Source organism: Fukomys damarensis, unplaced genomic scaffold, assembly GCF_012274545.1.
Source record: "Fukomys damarensis isolate Sample0158 unplaced genomic scaffold, DMR_v1.0_HiC HiC_scaffold_29, whole genome shotgun sequence".
In the NCBI taxonomy this organism is placed as follows: domain Eukaryota; kingdom Metazoa; phylum Chordata; class Mammalia; order Rodentia; family Bathyergidae; genus Fukomys; species Fukomys damarensis.
The window spans coordinates 7980099-7995605 of NW_022900941.1; the positions used below are offsets into that span (position 1 = coordinate 7980099).

Genomic DNA, 15507 nt, shown 5'->3' on the forward strand with positions numbered 1-15507 from the left:
AAAAAAAAAAAAAAAAATCCCCCAAGGGCTGGGGCATAGCTCAGCAGGAAAGCACTTGCTAGGTTATGCCAGGCCCTGGGTTTCATCCTTAGTAGAAGAAAATAAAAAGCAATCCTTTTCTGCTTAAACTAAGGAAACTCCTGTGTGAAATGGGAAACCATGAGCAATGGAGAGGCAGACCACCAAAATTTCCAGCTGCAGATAAAGCAGGATAATAAACTGTGGCTCAGCCTCTCAGTGGAATACTATGCAGCCGTTTAAAGTATATATCCGGAAAATTCCACAGTCGGTATTAAGGGGACCGTGCCAAGGCAAAGGGGATTTCTGCTTCTGATAATGGAATACCAGATAATTTGAAATAAAGCTTTCTGCAGATGATAACTAGAAAAGCTGGACAAAATAGTTTGAAAATTTAACCGAAAGTATCAGAGAACTGACAAGGTAGTGAAAAATTACCAAGAATTAGCAGGAGAAGATGAAAGTCTGGAGAGGTGAGCCTAGTATTTAGGACAACCTTCATCCTGGGGTTCTTAACTGGTCCAGAAGAGATAACAGAGATACCCAGCCAGGCTTGAAACAGCCTCATTCTCTTCAGTCCGAAAAACGTGGTCCAAACGGTTCCTCCCCAAGTTCCTGCAGAACCTTCCTCTGGAGGAAGATAACATTGCCTGGGCCACAAAACTGTTTGTGTAGTGGTTTAGCCGTGTGGTTCTGTACACAGTGCACGGCAAGCCAGCACAGGAGGAGGCAGGACGTGGCACCAGAAGGAACAGGCAACGGGAGGAGACTCACAAGGGCTGTGACTGTGGGCGCTATGCGTACGTGGTAGCAGGGAGGAGGGCAAGGCAGAGTCTGTGCAGAGATGAACTGTTTTTGGTGCATGGCTGCAGTACATAATGATTACGTTTACCGTGGGGGGTTGTATATGTACGGAGCACTTCCTAATTCTTTTTTGTCCCTCCCATCCCTCCCTATCCCCTCCAGCTCCTCGGTTTCTGGGTTTTTTTTCTTCATTTTCCTTTTAATATTTATGATATCATACCAAAAAAGGGATGTGGCAGAATAAAACTAAAATTTTAGAGTTGAAAAATACCCTAACTGGAGCTGTGTGTGGTAGTGGTACATGTCTATAATTCCAGCACTTGGGAGGTTGAGAGGCTGAGGCAGAAGCATCACAAGTACCAGGCTAACCTGAACTACATACATACCTAGACCCGGGAAAGAAAATAGTGAGAGAGAGAGAGAGAGAGAGAGCCAGAGCCATGAGAGAGAAACCAGGAGCCGGAGAAGGAGAAGGAAAAGAATTACAGAGGAGGAAAAAGAGGAGCAGAAGGAGAAAGGAGGGGTGAGGAAGAAGAGGGAGAGACAGAGGGCCATAGAGAGAAAGAAAGAAAGAAATAGAAAAGAAAGAAAGACAGTAACTGACACAAAGAGCTCAATCAGCAGATTGAAAGTCACTGAGGTTAGTGAACTGGAAGACAATGTCAAGAACAAAGAACAGAAAAAGAAAAGGTGGAAAGGCACAGAAACAGTAGTAAGGACTAGGACCAGGGCTCAGTGGTAGAGGGAGCACTTGTGTGAAGCCCTGGATTCCATTCCCAGCCCCAGAAAAGCAGATGAAGAGGAGGAGGTAGGGAGGAGGAGAGGGGGCAGCCTCAGTAGCGAAGCACAGAAACAAACAAACAAAAAAACAAAAAAACAGATGTAAAAGCCACATAGTGGGGATCTGGGGGAGGAGATGGAGATAGATCTCGATGGAGAGATAGAAACTGAAAGATACTGATGGAGAAGTTTTCAGAGCATCACTTTAGCAAGTCCATTGAACTCCAGGGAGTCGGGCCGGGTGAGCTTGCACTTGCAAGGCCGTGAACATCAGAACTTTCACAATTCTGAGCCCTATGCAGCTCAGTACCTTACTCTGCTTTTGGTCCCACCAGGAGGGCTGAATAAAAGTGCAAACCTGGGTGCATCATAGTGAAAGTGCATCAAAAGGCGAAGAGAGAGTTCTGAAAGCAGCTAATGAATAATAGACAAAATATGGACAAGGAGACTGTCAGCCTCAGAGCAGAAGCGGGAGAAAACAGAAGAGAGGTCCATTCCCAACAAAAATTTGCAGATCAGAAAAACCCTACAGAATCTTTTCTAAGCACACCTTTAAAACTGTCAAGCGGTTTCTCCAGGCGCCCCCCCACCCCGCAAAAAAACCCAACATGATCTCAAATATACCATGGCTGAGCGGTACTCAGCCCTGGCCCCCTGGCCCTCCCACAAATGATGTCCACAGCCAGACTCTCTGTTGTGTGAAGGAATGGAGAGCAATTGAAATGGAAATTGTAGCGGTAAATCTGATAGCAACTTTATAAAACAGTGTTGAGAATAATATCTTACGGTATTTAAAACATATATAGAATTAAACCTCACAACAACAGTGACATGATTGAAAAGAGGGTAAACGAGGTCATTGTGTTCTAAGGAAAAAAATAGAAACACGAAGTTTTGAAAAGTCACAATGCATTTTGAAATGCCAGGAAAACTTTAAAAGCAAAGTTGAAATACAGTATACCATCCAAATTAACTTGATGATAGAGCCTTGATGGTATAGCGGTGAGAATAGCTGCCTTCCACGATAACACAAAGGGAATTGAATAATAAATAATAATCCGAAAGTTGGCAAAAAGAATAAAGAAAATGGAGCAAGCAGGACAAGTAGAAAGCACACATTAAATACAAATGAGCGGGGCGCACTAATCAAATGAGAAAAATTCTTAGAATGGATCTTTCTTCTTTGTGGTTCTGGGGTTAGAACCGGGTCTTCCCAGAAGCTCTACCCCTGAGCTGTACCTTCAGCTTCAGACTGGTTTTTTTACAAAGCACCATTGTGTTCTGTGTCCAGGAGTCACATTTAAACATAGGATTTAGTTAGGTAAGTTGTAAGCAAGTTGGAAAAAATATACCGCGTGAGGATCAACCAAAGAAAGCTGGTGTAGCTGTGGGAACATAAAGAAAGTAGACTTTAGCAATATGCAGCATCAGATCTAAGGAAGATATTTCCGTAAGGTTTAATTCATCAGAAAGATACAATTCTAAAGGTGAGAATCTTAAACATCAACTTCAAAGTAAATAGAGAAGAAAACTGACAAAACCAAAAAGAAAAATATACAAAATTTCAATCCTAGTGAGAGATTTACACAGAGCTCTCTCATTTGTTAATACCCAAAACTGTCTCCCTCCATGCCAAAATAGAATATAGAAAATTTGAACAATACAATTAATAAAATGAGACAATTAATAATTAACATATTAAACAGCACCAAAGAATTATTTAATCCACATCCTTTTCACGCGCACATGGAATATGTATAAAAGGTGAGCACAAACTAGGTATAAAGTCTCAGTAGAGTTCAAAAACCTGAAACTCCAGAGAAGAATGCAACAACAAAAAGATAATTAGACGAACTCCATATGGTTAAAACAGGCTTCCAGATGGCCCAATAGGCAAGAAAGAAAGCAATGAAAATTAGAAAGCATCTTGAACTGAATGATAATGAGAAGCCACATGTTGAAAGGTGAAGAATGAAGCTCAAGCCATTCTTAGAAGAACATTTTGGCTGTCAATACACGTGGTCAAATCAAATAAAAAGTGAAAACTGATGGCCGTCTATCTCAAGAAATTAGAGGGTAGCACGGACTGGGATATGAAAGAAAAAGTCCCTGTGCTTTGTTTTTGTGGTAGCCCAGACTGAATTGGGAAACAAATTGATAACCTAGGAATGCTTAATACTCATCTTGGAAAAACATTAATATAATTTTTCCTGTTTGTATGGTAAAAATTTTGGCAATTTATGTGGACCTCTCACCTACCAACTTAACAGCCGCTGCTTGTCACCCACATAACGCCAGGACTTAAATGGGCAGGTGTCATCCCGAACTCTTATTCATTTTGATCATGACTTATTTGGACCTCCCAAATTTAAAGACCCAGTCCAAAATCGGGCGTCTGGAATGAACAGACATTTCTCAGATAAAGAAGTAGAAATAGTAAATAAACACATGAAAAAACGTTCCACATCACTGGTCATTTGAGAGATGCAGATAAAAACAACACTAAGATTCCACCTCACCCCAGAAAGAATGGCTGCTATCAAGAATTCAACCAATAACCAATGCTGGTGGAGCTGTGGTGGGAGTGCAGACTGGTGTAATCACTATGGAAATCAGTATGGAGATGCCTTAAAGAACTAAAACTAAAGGTTCCATTTGACCCAGCCATCCCTTTGCTGGGGATTTTCCCAAAAGAATTAAAAGAATCATACCACAGTGATATATGTGCACCATGTTTATAGCGGCACAGTTTGTAATAGCTAAAACTTGGAAACAGACCAAATGCCCATCAACTGGTGACTGGATAAAGAAGATTTCTTTTTTAAATAAAATAGAGTACTACTCATACACAAAGAATGAGAAACTAGAGACATTTATAGCTAAATGGATGCACATTGAGGCATACTCAAGTGAAATAAATAGGACACGTGTAAATATCGCATTGTTTCTCTGGTGTGACAAATTGAAAGTGTAAATGAGAACCAAAATGTATAATAGAAAAAGTAAAATAGGAAGAAAATGTCCAAAGGGGAAGGGGGAGGGGGTGAGGAAGAGAAAGAAGAGAAAGAAAAAATATCAGAAAAGAAGGCAAAAGTTGAAACAAAGTTTTTGTAAAAAGGAAGGGGTGGAGGGGTGGAAGGGAGGGACGGGGAATGTGGGGAGACAGGAACCGAGCTACACCATGTACAGGTACGGATTCCCAGTGATGGAGGTGCTCATAACGCACACCGGAAATGTGCCAATAAACTTCTCGGGGGAAAAAAGAAGGAATTATGTATTGCTACATGCTAAAACAGGGATAAACCATGAATAGTGCGCCAAGTGAAAGAAGCCAGTTCCCAAAGATTACATATTGTATGATTCCTTTTATAGGAAATATCCAAGAATAGACAAATGTGTAGAGACAGGAAAGAGATCAGAACAGTGGGCCCTGAGCATCTACATGTTTTGCATTCCTAGATTGGATCGCCATTGGTTAAAAGCACATTAAGGGGCCGGGGATTTAGCTCAGTGGTTCTTCCCACCCGCCCACCTGCCTCACAAGCTGAAGGACCCAAGTTCGATTCCCGGTAACAACAAAAAAAAAGCACATTAAAATGTGAAATAGAAAAAAGAGGTCTAAAGGAGTAGGGGAAGTGAGAGGGGCAGGGGGAAGGTAAGAAGGAAAAAGAAAAAACATGAGAAAAGGAATAAAATGAAAACAGAGTCTTTGTAAATAGGGAAGGGTGGAGGGGGTGAAGAGAGGGCTGGGGAATGGGGTAAAAAATAAGAACCAAGATACATCATGTAAAGGTACAAGATCCTGATGATGAATGTAATTGTACTGTATACCTAAAAAGTACCAATGAACTCAATGAGAAAAATCTTTAAAAAAATCCTACTTTTCCTGAACACATACAGACATTTTTCTTGTCATTATCCCTTAACAGCACAGTAAAACTTCTATTTACATGACGCGTATGCTGTATGTGAAATAGGTAACCTAGAGATGACTTAAAGTATACAGTGCATGGAGCATATGCAAATACTATACCATTTTTAAGAAGGGATTTGAAGACCCTCAGACTTCAGCATCGGTGAGCGGTCCTGAAGCAATCTGCCACAGACACCTAGGTTTGGCTACAGTCGGTAGCAGTTGGGGAGAAGAAAGAATGGCGGATGATTGCTAGTAGATAGGGTTTCTTTTTGGGGATTGAAAAAAACATTCTGGAGGTAGTGGTAGTGGGTGAAAGGCTTTGCAGACATAGAAAAGCCATTATTTTGTACACATAAGGCAAAAGACGAGAACATACAATATAGCAAAAACAATAAAATGTCAGAACAGATGAAATGGATAAATTGCAGAAAAACACGAGACAAAACTGCCACAAGAAAAAATAAATTGTTAATTATCTTACTACTATTAACAAAATTGAATATATACTATAAAACTTTCATATAAAGGAAGTGTCAAACTGAGATAGCTGTACTTGTACATTTTGCCAAACTTTTAGGAGAAAAAAATAGCCAACTCCATGTAAGCTCCTCAGAGAATAAAGACGGGGTACACCACTGTATCAGGTCAGTACCACCCGATGCCAAACCTGCGAGGACATTATAGAAAGGAAAACTACAGGCCAATCTCACTCTTTAGCACATACAAAAATCCTAAACAAAATATCAGCAAATGGGGCCAGGGATTTAGCTCAGTGATTCCGCCTCCTGCCTTGCAAGCGAGTTCAATTCCCGGTACCAAAAAAAAAAAAATCAGCAAATGGCATCTTTTCATGCATACAATGATCAGATACTAATGTAAGACTGAGTTAACATTAGAAAATTAATGAGTGAGATTTGTCACCTGGGGGCCGTGGGTGAGACAGTGAGACAGCCCTTATCTAGCACGAGTAAGGCCCAAATTTCATCATCAGCACTGAAGAAAGAAAAAAGAAGAGCAGAGAGGAAAACTCCTGATCACGGTAACTGATGTAATAGATGCAGTTTCTACATCGGATAACATATGACACTTGTGATTTTAAAAATACACTTAAACTCAAAATAGAAGGGGACTTTGCTAATCTGATAACAGACACTTGTGAAAAAGCTAGAGCAAATATTTTACTTAATGAGGAGATGTTGAAAGGTTTCCCTCTAAGCTTTGGAAGTAGGAAAGGATGGTATTTTTCACTACTTCTATGGAACATAGTGCTGCAGGATCTCACCAGTATAGAAGGGCAAGGAAAGACTAAAAACAGAAGCATTGGAAAGGAAGAAATAAAACTGTCATAATTTGTAACTGTTCTGTGCCTATATAAATAGGAAATCCAAAAGCATCTGTAAATAAATTATTACAATTTGTAAGTTCAGCAAAGACACAACAAAGACTCGGCAAAACTGCATTTCTATATGTCAACAATGAGTAGAAAATTCGACTTTTAAAAGCTTTTACAACTGAGTAAAAATGTAAATATCTAGGTGTAAATCTAACCCCTAAATGGGCAAGATTTCTCAAAAAAAAATTACTGAAAGCATCTTGCAAGAAAATAAAGATTAAAGTAAATGGGAGATATAAGTTCAGAAATTGGAAAGCAGTATTGTAAAGCCATTTGTTCTCCCGCAAATGATCTATATATTTGTGGTGATTCCAATAAAGGTTGCAATGCATGGTACGCGTTTGATAAGCTAATTTTGTTTTCGTTTTGGAAGTGCTGAGGACACACTAGGCATGCACACTACCACTGACCTCCATCTGCAATCATGATTTTCAGCATTACAGGGAAGAGTAAACGAAGAACAAGAAACGACACTGTTGAAGAAACACCCTGGTCCCTACCCCGGAGCATGCCTGTAATCCAACATTTACTGAGGCAGGAGGAGCTCGAGCGAGGTCCAGCCATCTTCTGATGTCTCACTCACTGACCCTCAGACACGTATTTCCTCCCATATTTTGAAGTTTCTAAAATCAGGTTGCAACTGACAGTTGGTAATGTCCCTTGGTTGTTTGGCAGTTTTGTACTTAACATTGCCAGCACAGACGTGAGAGCTCCCTTTAAGACTACAGAAGCAACACCATCAATAGGATGCAGAAGGGACGCGGCACCTTGGAAAGAAGTTTCAGAACCGAAATTGGAGCACTGTCCAGAAGTGCTATACCCCTGGCGCTCTTGATGGCCCAAACCACAGCCCAGGTATAAAGCTAGTAACACGGACCAGTCTGCATAAACAGGGATCCTGAAGAGTTGTACACTAAAGAACTTGTAGAAATAAGTTAACTGACTTCTTTTGCTTATGTTTTCCTTTTTAAATATATGCACCGGACACTTCATACCTTAATAAATATAAATGAGATCTTTTAATAAGAACAAAATACACATTCCAAGTGATAAGAAAACGTTGTGCATGATTTCATTGCTAACATTTTCTTCTACTGGTTTGTAAAATAATGGTGTATCATGCAATTGAGGGCTTCTTAGAGTTAACGAAATGCATTGTCCAAGCATGGAAAAGTGTACAGAAGATTCCAGACATGACAAGTGTCCCCTGCCCTGGTGGGCAAGGCAATGAGGAACTGTGTCCCTGCTCCTGGACCCTGCGGTAGGAGCAGAGGAAGTGCTGGGGGCTGGTGCCTCTGGATGTGTGTGGAGGTGTGTGTCTGGTTATGCTGGGTCACAGGGGCCGGGGGCCTGGCTTCCCAATGGTTTCCCACAAGTGCACACCACACAATCATGCTGTGTGTTTCCTATTCATTTCTCTCCCATTTCAAACCTTGGCTCTGTGAGGAGAGGGACCATGTCAGTGTAGCTGTCTGACATATCATAGGCTGAACAAATACTTGTTAAATTCATTAACAACCTAATAAATAATAAAGTAAACAATAAAGTCTAGATGAGGACAGTGAGACTTGGGGAAGAGGTGTTATGGCTTGTCTCTAGATGTTCCTGAAAAGCTCAGGTGCTCATAGGTGGGGGTGCATCTAGGCTGTGACCCTGGGATTAAGAGTTCCCCATCCTGGATATGGGTGATACCACCCAAAGGGTGGGTAGCCAGGGTAGAATGTGAAGGCACAGAAAGAAGGCTGGTGCAGCTGTTGCTTGCTTCTTGTAGCCTCCTGCCTGCCTGCCACGAACTCTTTCTCCTCTGTGATGCCCCTCTGCCATGGCGCCCTGCCTTGGAGCCAGCCAACTATGGACTGAAATCCTTAAAAACTGTGAGTCAAAATAAACCTTTCCTCCTTCAACTGTGGATGTCGGCCATTTTGTCCCTGGATTGAGAAAGTAACTAAGATGGGTGTTTCCCCAGTTGGTCAGTAGCCAAGCCAAGAGCCTTTTCGCCTTTCCTGTGTCCCTCAGGCATCTCCCATTCAGTCTCTTGGAGCAGGTACCATAAACCAGGGTGTAGAACTTGGAGATCCCTCACCCCCTTTTACAGTTTGCTTCAGTGTCCTTCCTGGCTATCAAACCAAATTCTCCACTCCAAACGAAGTGTAGCCAGACAGGCAAGGCAGTACCTCTCCCTCAATGCTGCCACTTTACACAATGTGTTTCCTTTTTGATGAAGGCAGGGACATCCTGGAGAGGCTAAAATCAGGAAGGGAGGGATCTGGACCCTTATTTGCATATTCAACATTCGTAGCAACCTTTCAGCCCTGCCTCTCAGTGGAACAGGCCTGCAGCTGTACTCTAAGCAGCATTCCTGCCACTCGTGGAGTTTTAGTGTAGGAGGGGTCCCTCCTATGTACCGGGCCCCTGTGTTGCACCACCGGCCTTGTTAGAGCTTGCTTTGCTGTTCCAGTATACCTGCTTGTGATTTATTTTTAGAGTAGTGTGGGCCCCCAAAGTCCTGTAAATCTACTTGGGGTTTCTAATCCTGTGTAGTATGGGCAGAGCAGTCATTTCCAAAGAAAGACCAATGAACACTCTATGTTGCCCAGCACAAGGCTTGCACCACCAACACCCAGTACCATCAGCCTACTGTGTCTGGTGCAGCCGGCGTTGGATGATGGTGGCCAGCAGCAGCAATGACCAGCAGCTGGCTGTGTCAACTGTTGGCATCCAGCATTAGCTGGTATCATCTGGTGACATCAAGATTGCTAGCGGGGCTGCACTTGCCAGTTCATGATTCTTATCCAAATAGAGCCAAAGAACGCTAGGCTGATTGGCGATACCAGGACCTTGTTCCCCATGCCGATCACTCACTGGTTGTGGGCTGCACTGAGGGACACGGGGGGTGAGGACAGTCCTGGGAGGTGCCCAGCAATCAGCTACCAGCATTCTCAGTTGTGGGGAAGGTGAGGCTGAGTACTTGGTCCTCACGGGGGGCTCTAGGCGGCAAACTGTACCCACAGAGGGCAGCCACAGAGGTTGGTGTCTTAAGAAGGTCACAGAGCAGAAAGAATTGCTCTGTCCTCAATGGGGTGCATTTCCTTGGTCCCCAACCTTGCTTGGCAGCCAGCAGACACTTCAGCCATGCTTTTGTGTTGGGCCAAATCCAGGGCAAGGTGCAAACACTAACCGCACACCCACTGGTGTCTGATGCCACCCTGGCATTTGCACACCAGCTTTGAAATCTCCCTGGGCAGTGGGTCTCCTGCCACACTTGAGGAAGTCAAGGCTGGCGAGGTTAAGATGCTAGTTGAGGTCCCAGCACTAGCAAGAGACAAAGGCAGACATTAAAGCCAACCTTGTAGATTCCCAAAGCGCAGACACGTTAGGTGGCAGGTTCTGCTTTGTCTTGAGCCTGGACTTGGGAGTGGGCAGCGTGAGGCTGTCCTGAGCCAACATCTGGGGCCTTAGAGCCAAGAGGGTGTTTGGGCTGCTCTCCTGGGGAAGGGAAGGCTCCCTGGAGGAGGTGCCACTAGCTGAGCTTCAGGGAAGTCGCCAGGCAAACTGGGGCTGGGAGGAGGGCACTGAGGACCAGGGGAGTGGGACAAATAGGGTAGCAAAGGGTCCCTGATAGGTAAGCGGCCCCAGATGGACTTGGCTGGTAGGCGCCCAGATTGACAAGCAGATGGCGGTTTTGGAGCTCCTCTGCGTGGTGGCAGCCCCTCGCCAGGGGCACAGCATGGGGAGAGGAGCACGGGCCTGACCGCCATTTCACCAGCCTTCTCGGCCCATGTGCAAGCAGGGCACAGAGTACCACCACGTGCGGCAGCCTGGTGTAACGCGGGGTGCGCGGTACTTGTGAGGGCTGGCCATGCCCTCCCTGAGCTGCCGAGGGTGGCCAGTGCCAACACTGGAAGATACCCTAACGGTCCCTCTCCGGGTGGCCTCTATTTCCTCCCTGTTGGTTGCCACTCACCCCCACCCCTGTGCTCAGAGGCTTTCGTCTGTTATGTTAATGCCCTTTCTCACGCTGGGTCATCCTTGACTCCTTGACGACCTGCCTGTGGGGGCGGCTGGCTGGGTTTTCTCACCGCAGCGTCCTTGGTGTCAAAGCCTCAGGGTGATGCTTCCCTTTTTTTCTTTCCAACTTTGTCCAGCTCAGTGCAGTGGGCAGAGCCTGGCTTTGCCAGCCAGAATGAAATGGACCCTGCCCTGGCTGTACTGCCCTGGCCATGCCAGTTGGGTCCAGGGACTGAAGTCAGGAGCACTGGTAGGTGGGTGACTGCATCGACCTCCCCAGGATGCAAATGAAAGGGAAGCACACGAGTCCTCACCCCTACTGAGCCCAGGGGAGGTCTCGCTGTGGTCTCGCTCCTTGTTCCCCTATTTCTAGAGCAGCAGTTCCTGTCCCCGGGAAGGGGTGTCCTGTGTGGCCCTCCTGCAGGGACTATCGTGGGAACTGGGACATGTGCAGGAGGAGGAGCGAGGCAGATAACAGGGCTCTGGGGTGGCCCTGCACCAAGGGACCTGCGGCTGACCAGGGCTGAGCTGGGAAGCAGGAAGCAGAGCCTGCAAAGAACGAGGACGTCCTACAGCCCCAGAAAGACGGACCAAGGGCGAGGGTCTGGGCGAAGGGGAGAGCAGGTGGAGAGTCCTGCATGGTTTTGGAGTGGGAGTGGTGGGGTTCGAATCCTACCTCCTCCACGTGCTGGTTACATCATCTAGGGTGGGCCAACTGGCCTCTTGAGCGTCCAAAGCCTCATCGGCAAAATGGAACTAACAGCTGTTTCCCAGGGCCCTCGTGGGGTCTAGTGCTAGCGAGGGGTCCCCACAGGGGCTTGGCCGCCTGCTGGACATACAGCCAGTATTTGTTACGCTAATCAGCGTACAGGTGGGCTTCACTCTAAGAAACCAAATCAGGGTGGGGCGTAGCTCAGTGGCAGAGCACTTGCTGGACGAGCTGGAGGCCCTGGGCTCTGCCCTTAGCACTCCAAAACGACCCAACAAAATGAACAAAAACCAAATCATGTGCACAAATCATATGTTAGACTCTGAGTATTTTCAGAGGCACAGAAAGACCTGGAGAATGCAGACTTCCTGGCTTACCCTCCCTCAGTGTCTCTTGTTGCCTCAGTCAGTTGTCAAAGCAAAGAAGCTGAGCTTGGTGCGGTGCTCGGAGTCCACAGTGGGCTCGATTTGGATTGGAAAGCACGGAAGTTGCCTCCACCTATAAACTGCTGAGAAGCAAGATGACCACCTGGGCCTCTGGCCAATGGGACGTGAAGGACACAAATGGAGCCAAGCGTGCTGTGCAGGACAACGCAGTGGATGAAGAGAAGTCAGGAGGCCTCAGCTCATGCTCGGCCTGCTGTTTGCCATGTCTTGGCAACTCCCCACCCCATGTGCCTCAGTTTTTGCATCTGTAACATGGGAATAACATTTCTTGCCTGGTGCACCTGGAAAATACAGCTGCTATTAGTCTTGACCACAGATCCATTCTCCCCTCTTCCTCAGTAAGAAATCTGTTTTTATCTGGGCACAGGCCACTCCCATGAAGACTGCATTTCCTAGTCGCTTGTATACAGCAAGGCGAAGCCAGGAGACTAGCTTTCGGTCAAGGCCAAGTTAGGAGAAAGTGGGGCATATACCTTCTCTGAAGATAGAAGGTGTGCCCTTATTCTGCCCCTCCTCCTTGTGACTAATGGGAATGCTGTCATAATGGCTGGAGCTCCAGCAGCCACTGTGTCAATATCTCACAAAAGGAAGGTACATGTGGCAAAGAAAGGATATGACGACTAGGGTTTCATCCCAGCACTGTAAAACAAAACAAAACAATAACAAAAAGAAAACTGGGTTCCTGGCATTGTAGATGCCATGGACAGACTAAGGTTTCTCAACGTGAGCCTTACTAACATTTTTGAGGCAGATAATTCTTTGCTGTGAGGAATCAACCTGTGTATTATGGGATGTTTACAACTTGCTTGGCCTGTACACACTTTCACCTCCCTCAGAGGGGCGAGACAACCAAAAATATCCTCAGAGGTTGCTCTTGTCTTGGGGGTGGCCACCTCTGGGTAAGAGTCACCGCTTTAGACCAGTTCCATACAACAGGCGTATTACATAAGCCACAAATGCAAGCCACATGCATAACTTTTAAAGTAAAATGGGTGAAATTAGCTTTCATTACATATTTAACCTAAGGCAGTAAAGAATTACCATTTACATGATTGGTATAATGCTAGAGATGGGCTGTATTGTGTTCTCTCCTCTCCCTCTCTCTCTCTCTGGGGCTGAGGAATTGAACCAAGGGCCTTGTGCAGGCTCACCCATGCTCCACCACTGAGCTGTACACCAACTCTTTCTTTCACGGGAGGTTTCAGCTTTGCTGTGGGCTCTCTGTGGCCCACAGACATCCATGGAGATCAGCTGTGTGGCAAGTGGGTACCGTGCTGGGTGGCGTTAACTATAGATGCTGAAATGTGAGGGGAAAAATATGGTGCTTAAGCCATTTCTTTTTTAAAATTAATTCATTTTATTGGTACATTTAAGGTATACAATGTAATGACATTCATCGTGGGAAATTTGCACTTTTATATAATCCATCTTGATTCATTCGGGGGTTTCCCAGCAGGATCCAGTTCTATCGGGTACACATGGCTCTTGGTGAACTGGACTCTTAGCAGTGGCTCAGGCCACAGCCTCCAACAGCTCAACAGTGTCCCACCTGCACCCCTAAGGGAAGACCCCCGCTTGGGATGTGGTAGGTGCTGTCATGCCCCGTGGAGCTGTCCCCTCTAGGTGGTGGTCGCAGGCCCCCCGTGGGGCATCAGCAGGTGACAGCGGAGTCCTTGCCAGGATCTGAGGAGCCCTTGGTCCTCTGCAGGGGCAGCCCCACCTAAACGGATGCAGGGTGTGAGTGTGTGAAGGCCGAACTCTGCGCAGCGGGAGGCTGACCTGGCCCCAGACAAGCACCACGGAGCCCTGCAGCTCAACTTAGCCTTCTGCCCTCTGCCACCCACCGTTGTGGCCCAGCGGCTGCACTTCTCCAGATTACCCGGTACTGAGACCGCTTTTCCTGATGGCCAAATCCAAACTCTTGCATGAGCCGTCCTTGGACTCCTAGTCACCTGACAAGTCAGCTCACAGGCAGTAAGTAGTGTTCCCCGGCAGCTGTAGAGGGGACCCGCTGACGACTCTGATGGGGGCTTGCTGCTGCCTCTGGAGGGGTCCTGGCCTGAAGCTTCCGTGGGAGCAAACACACATCTGATGACAGCACAATTTCCCAGCATTGGGTCAGAAAAGGAATACAGAGCTTTGGGCAGAAATTATTGATAGCCAAAGAGCACAAGCTCGGAAGTCACAGGCCTGGCCTCGAATCCCAGCTGCGGTGTTCAGCCTCCCGAACTCCAGCGTCTTCATCTATAAAATGGGCTGACTTGCCTGCTCAGTCTAGCACTGGGCCTGGCACGGTGTAAAAGTTGACAGTCCCACCACATGTGAGTCACGGACACTGACAAAACAGAGGGAGATAGAATACGGCTGTCCCCAAGAGGGACACGGAGGCTGTCCTCCGTGCAGGGTTATCTGCAGACTTCTGTACTGTGCCTCACAGGCCAGAGGAGCAGGAGCAAGGGGGATCCTTGAGAGCTGCCAGTTGTGACCTGGGGCTGCAGGGAGTGGGGAGGAACAGCGAGGGAGGGAGGGTCTCACCCACACCCAGGCCCAGGGGAGCTGGGAGCTACAGGCCTAGGTCCAGGGGTCAGAATGGCTGCCTTCTTTGTGCCAGGCCCTGTGCCATGTGCTGGGGACAGGATATCCCTCGGAGGTGGGCCCTGGCCCATGGCACTCTGCTCCTTCCTGACTGACTCCACTCATCATGATATGTCCATACTACTGCCGGACAGATCTTTTAGCAAGGCAAACCGTGAGCTGGCCTGCTCGGTTTAAGACACGCTTGGAATAAAATCTGGAGGGTGGATGGGCCTGGCATTTAGCTGGGTGGTTCCACACCTGCCTTGCAAGCACAAGGTCCCAAGTTCGATCTCAGGTACACACACACACACACACACACACACACACACACGCACGCGCGGAGTCTGGAGGGTAGAGACAGGAAGGGGGGCGCCTAAGGAAAACAGAAAGGGTAGAGGAAGGCCCAGCTCCTCCATCCCACGGGATCTGCCCCACGCTTGCTCACAGCTCATCTCCTGAGGTTTTCCCTAGATGCCTCCTGCATCCATCAGGCCTCAGCTCAATGCCACCGCGGGCAGGGGGCCGCTCTGATTTCTCTCTCGAGGCCCTCCTTTTCTCGTATTTATTTAAATATTTATTCTGGGCAGTAATGAATTAGCCCAGGCCCTGCCCTCTGGGAGTTTACATTTCAGGGAGAAAGACAAGCAATACACAAGAAAATTTCAAAGTGCCAAGGATTTCAGAGTATGAGGTGATAGGAAAAAAAAAAACAGCAAGGCAAGAGAGCGTCTGTGCCTGGACTGGGTTCTTGGACATCCGCGCCCGTTCCAAACACCAAGTCGCGCTGGGGACGAGCTGCGGGCCCGGCGTCGGGAGCCGGGAGCATAGGGATGCGAGAGCTGGTGGGCCGCAGCGG

The 15507-nt window shown here is 46.7% G+C and overlaps 1 protein-coding gene across 1 annotated transcript in view; it reads left to right on the top strand.

The window, feature by feature from the left end:
• The window catches only part of Tfcp2l1 (transcription factor CP2 like 1), a 73662-nt gene that overhangs the window by 1255 nt on the left and 56900 nt on the right, over positions 1-15507 (top strand). Inside the window, exon 3 of the mRNA XM_010632335.2 lies at positions 722-818. Within this exon, the coding sequence (XP_010630637.1) occupies positions 722-818 (97 nt within the window). The remainder of the gene's footprint in view (positions 1-721; positions 819-15507) is intronic.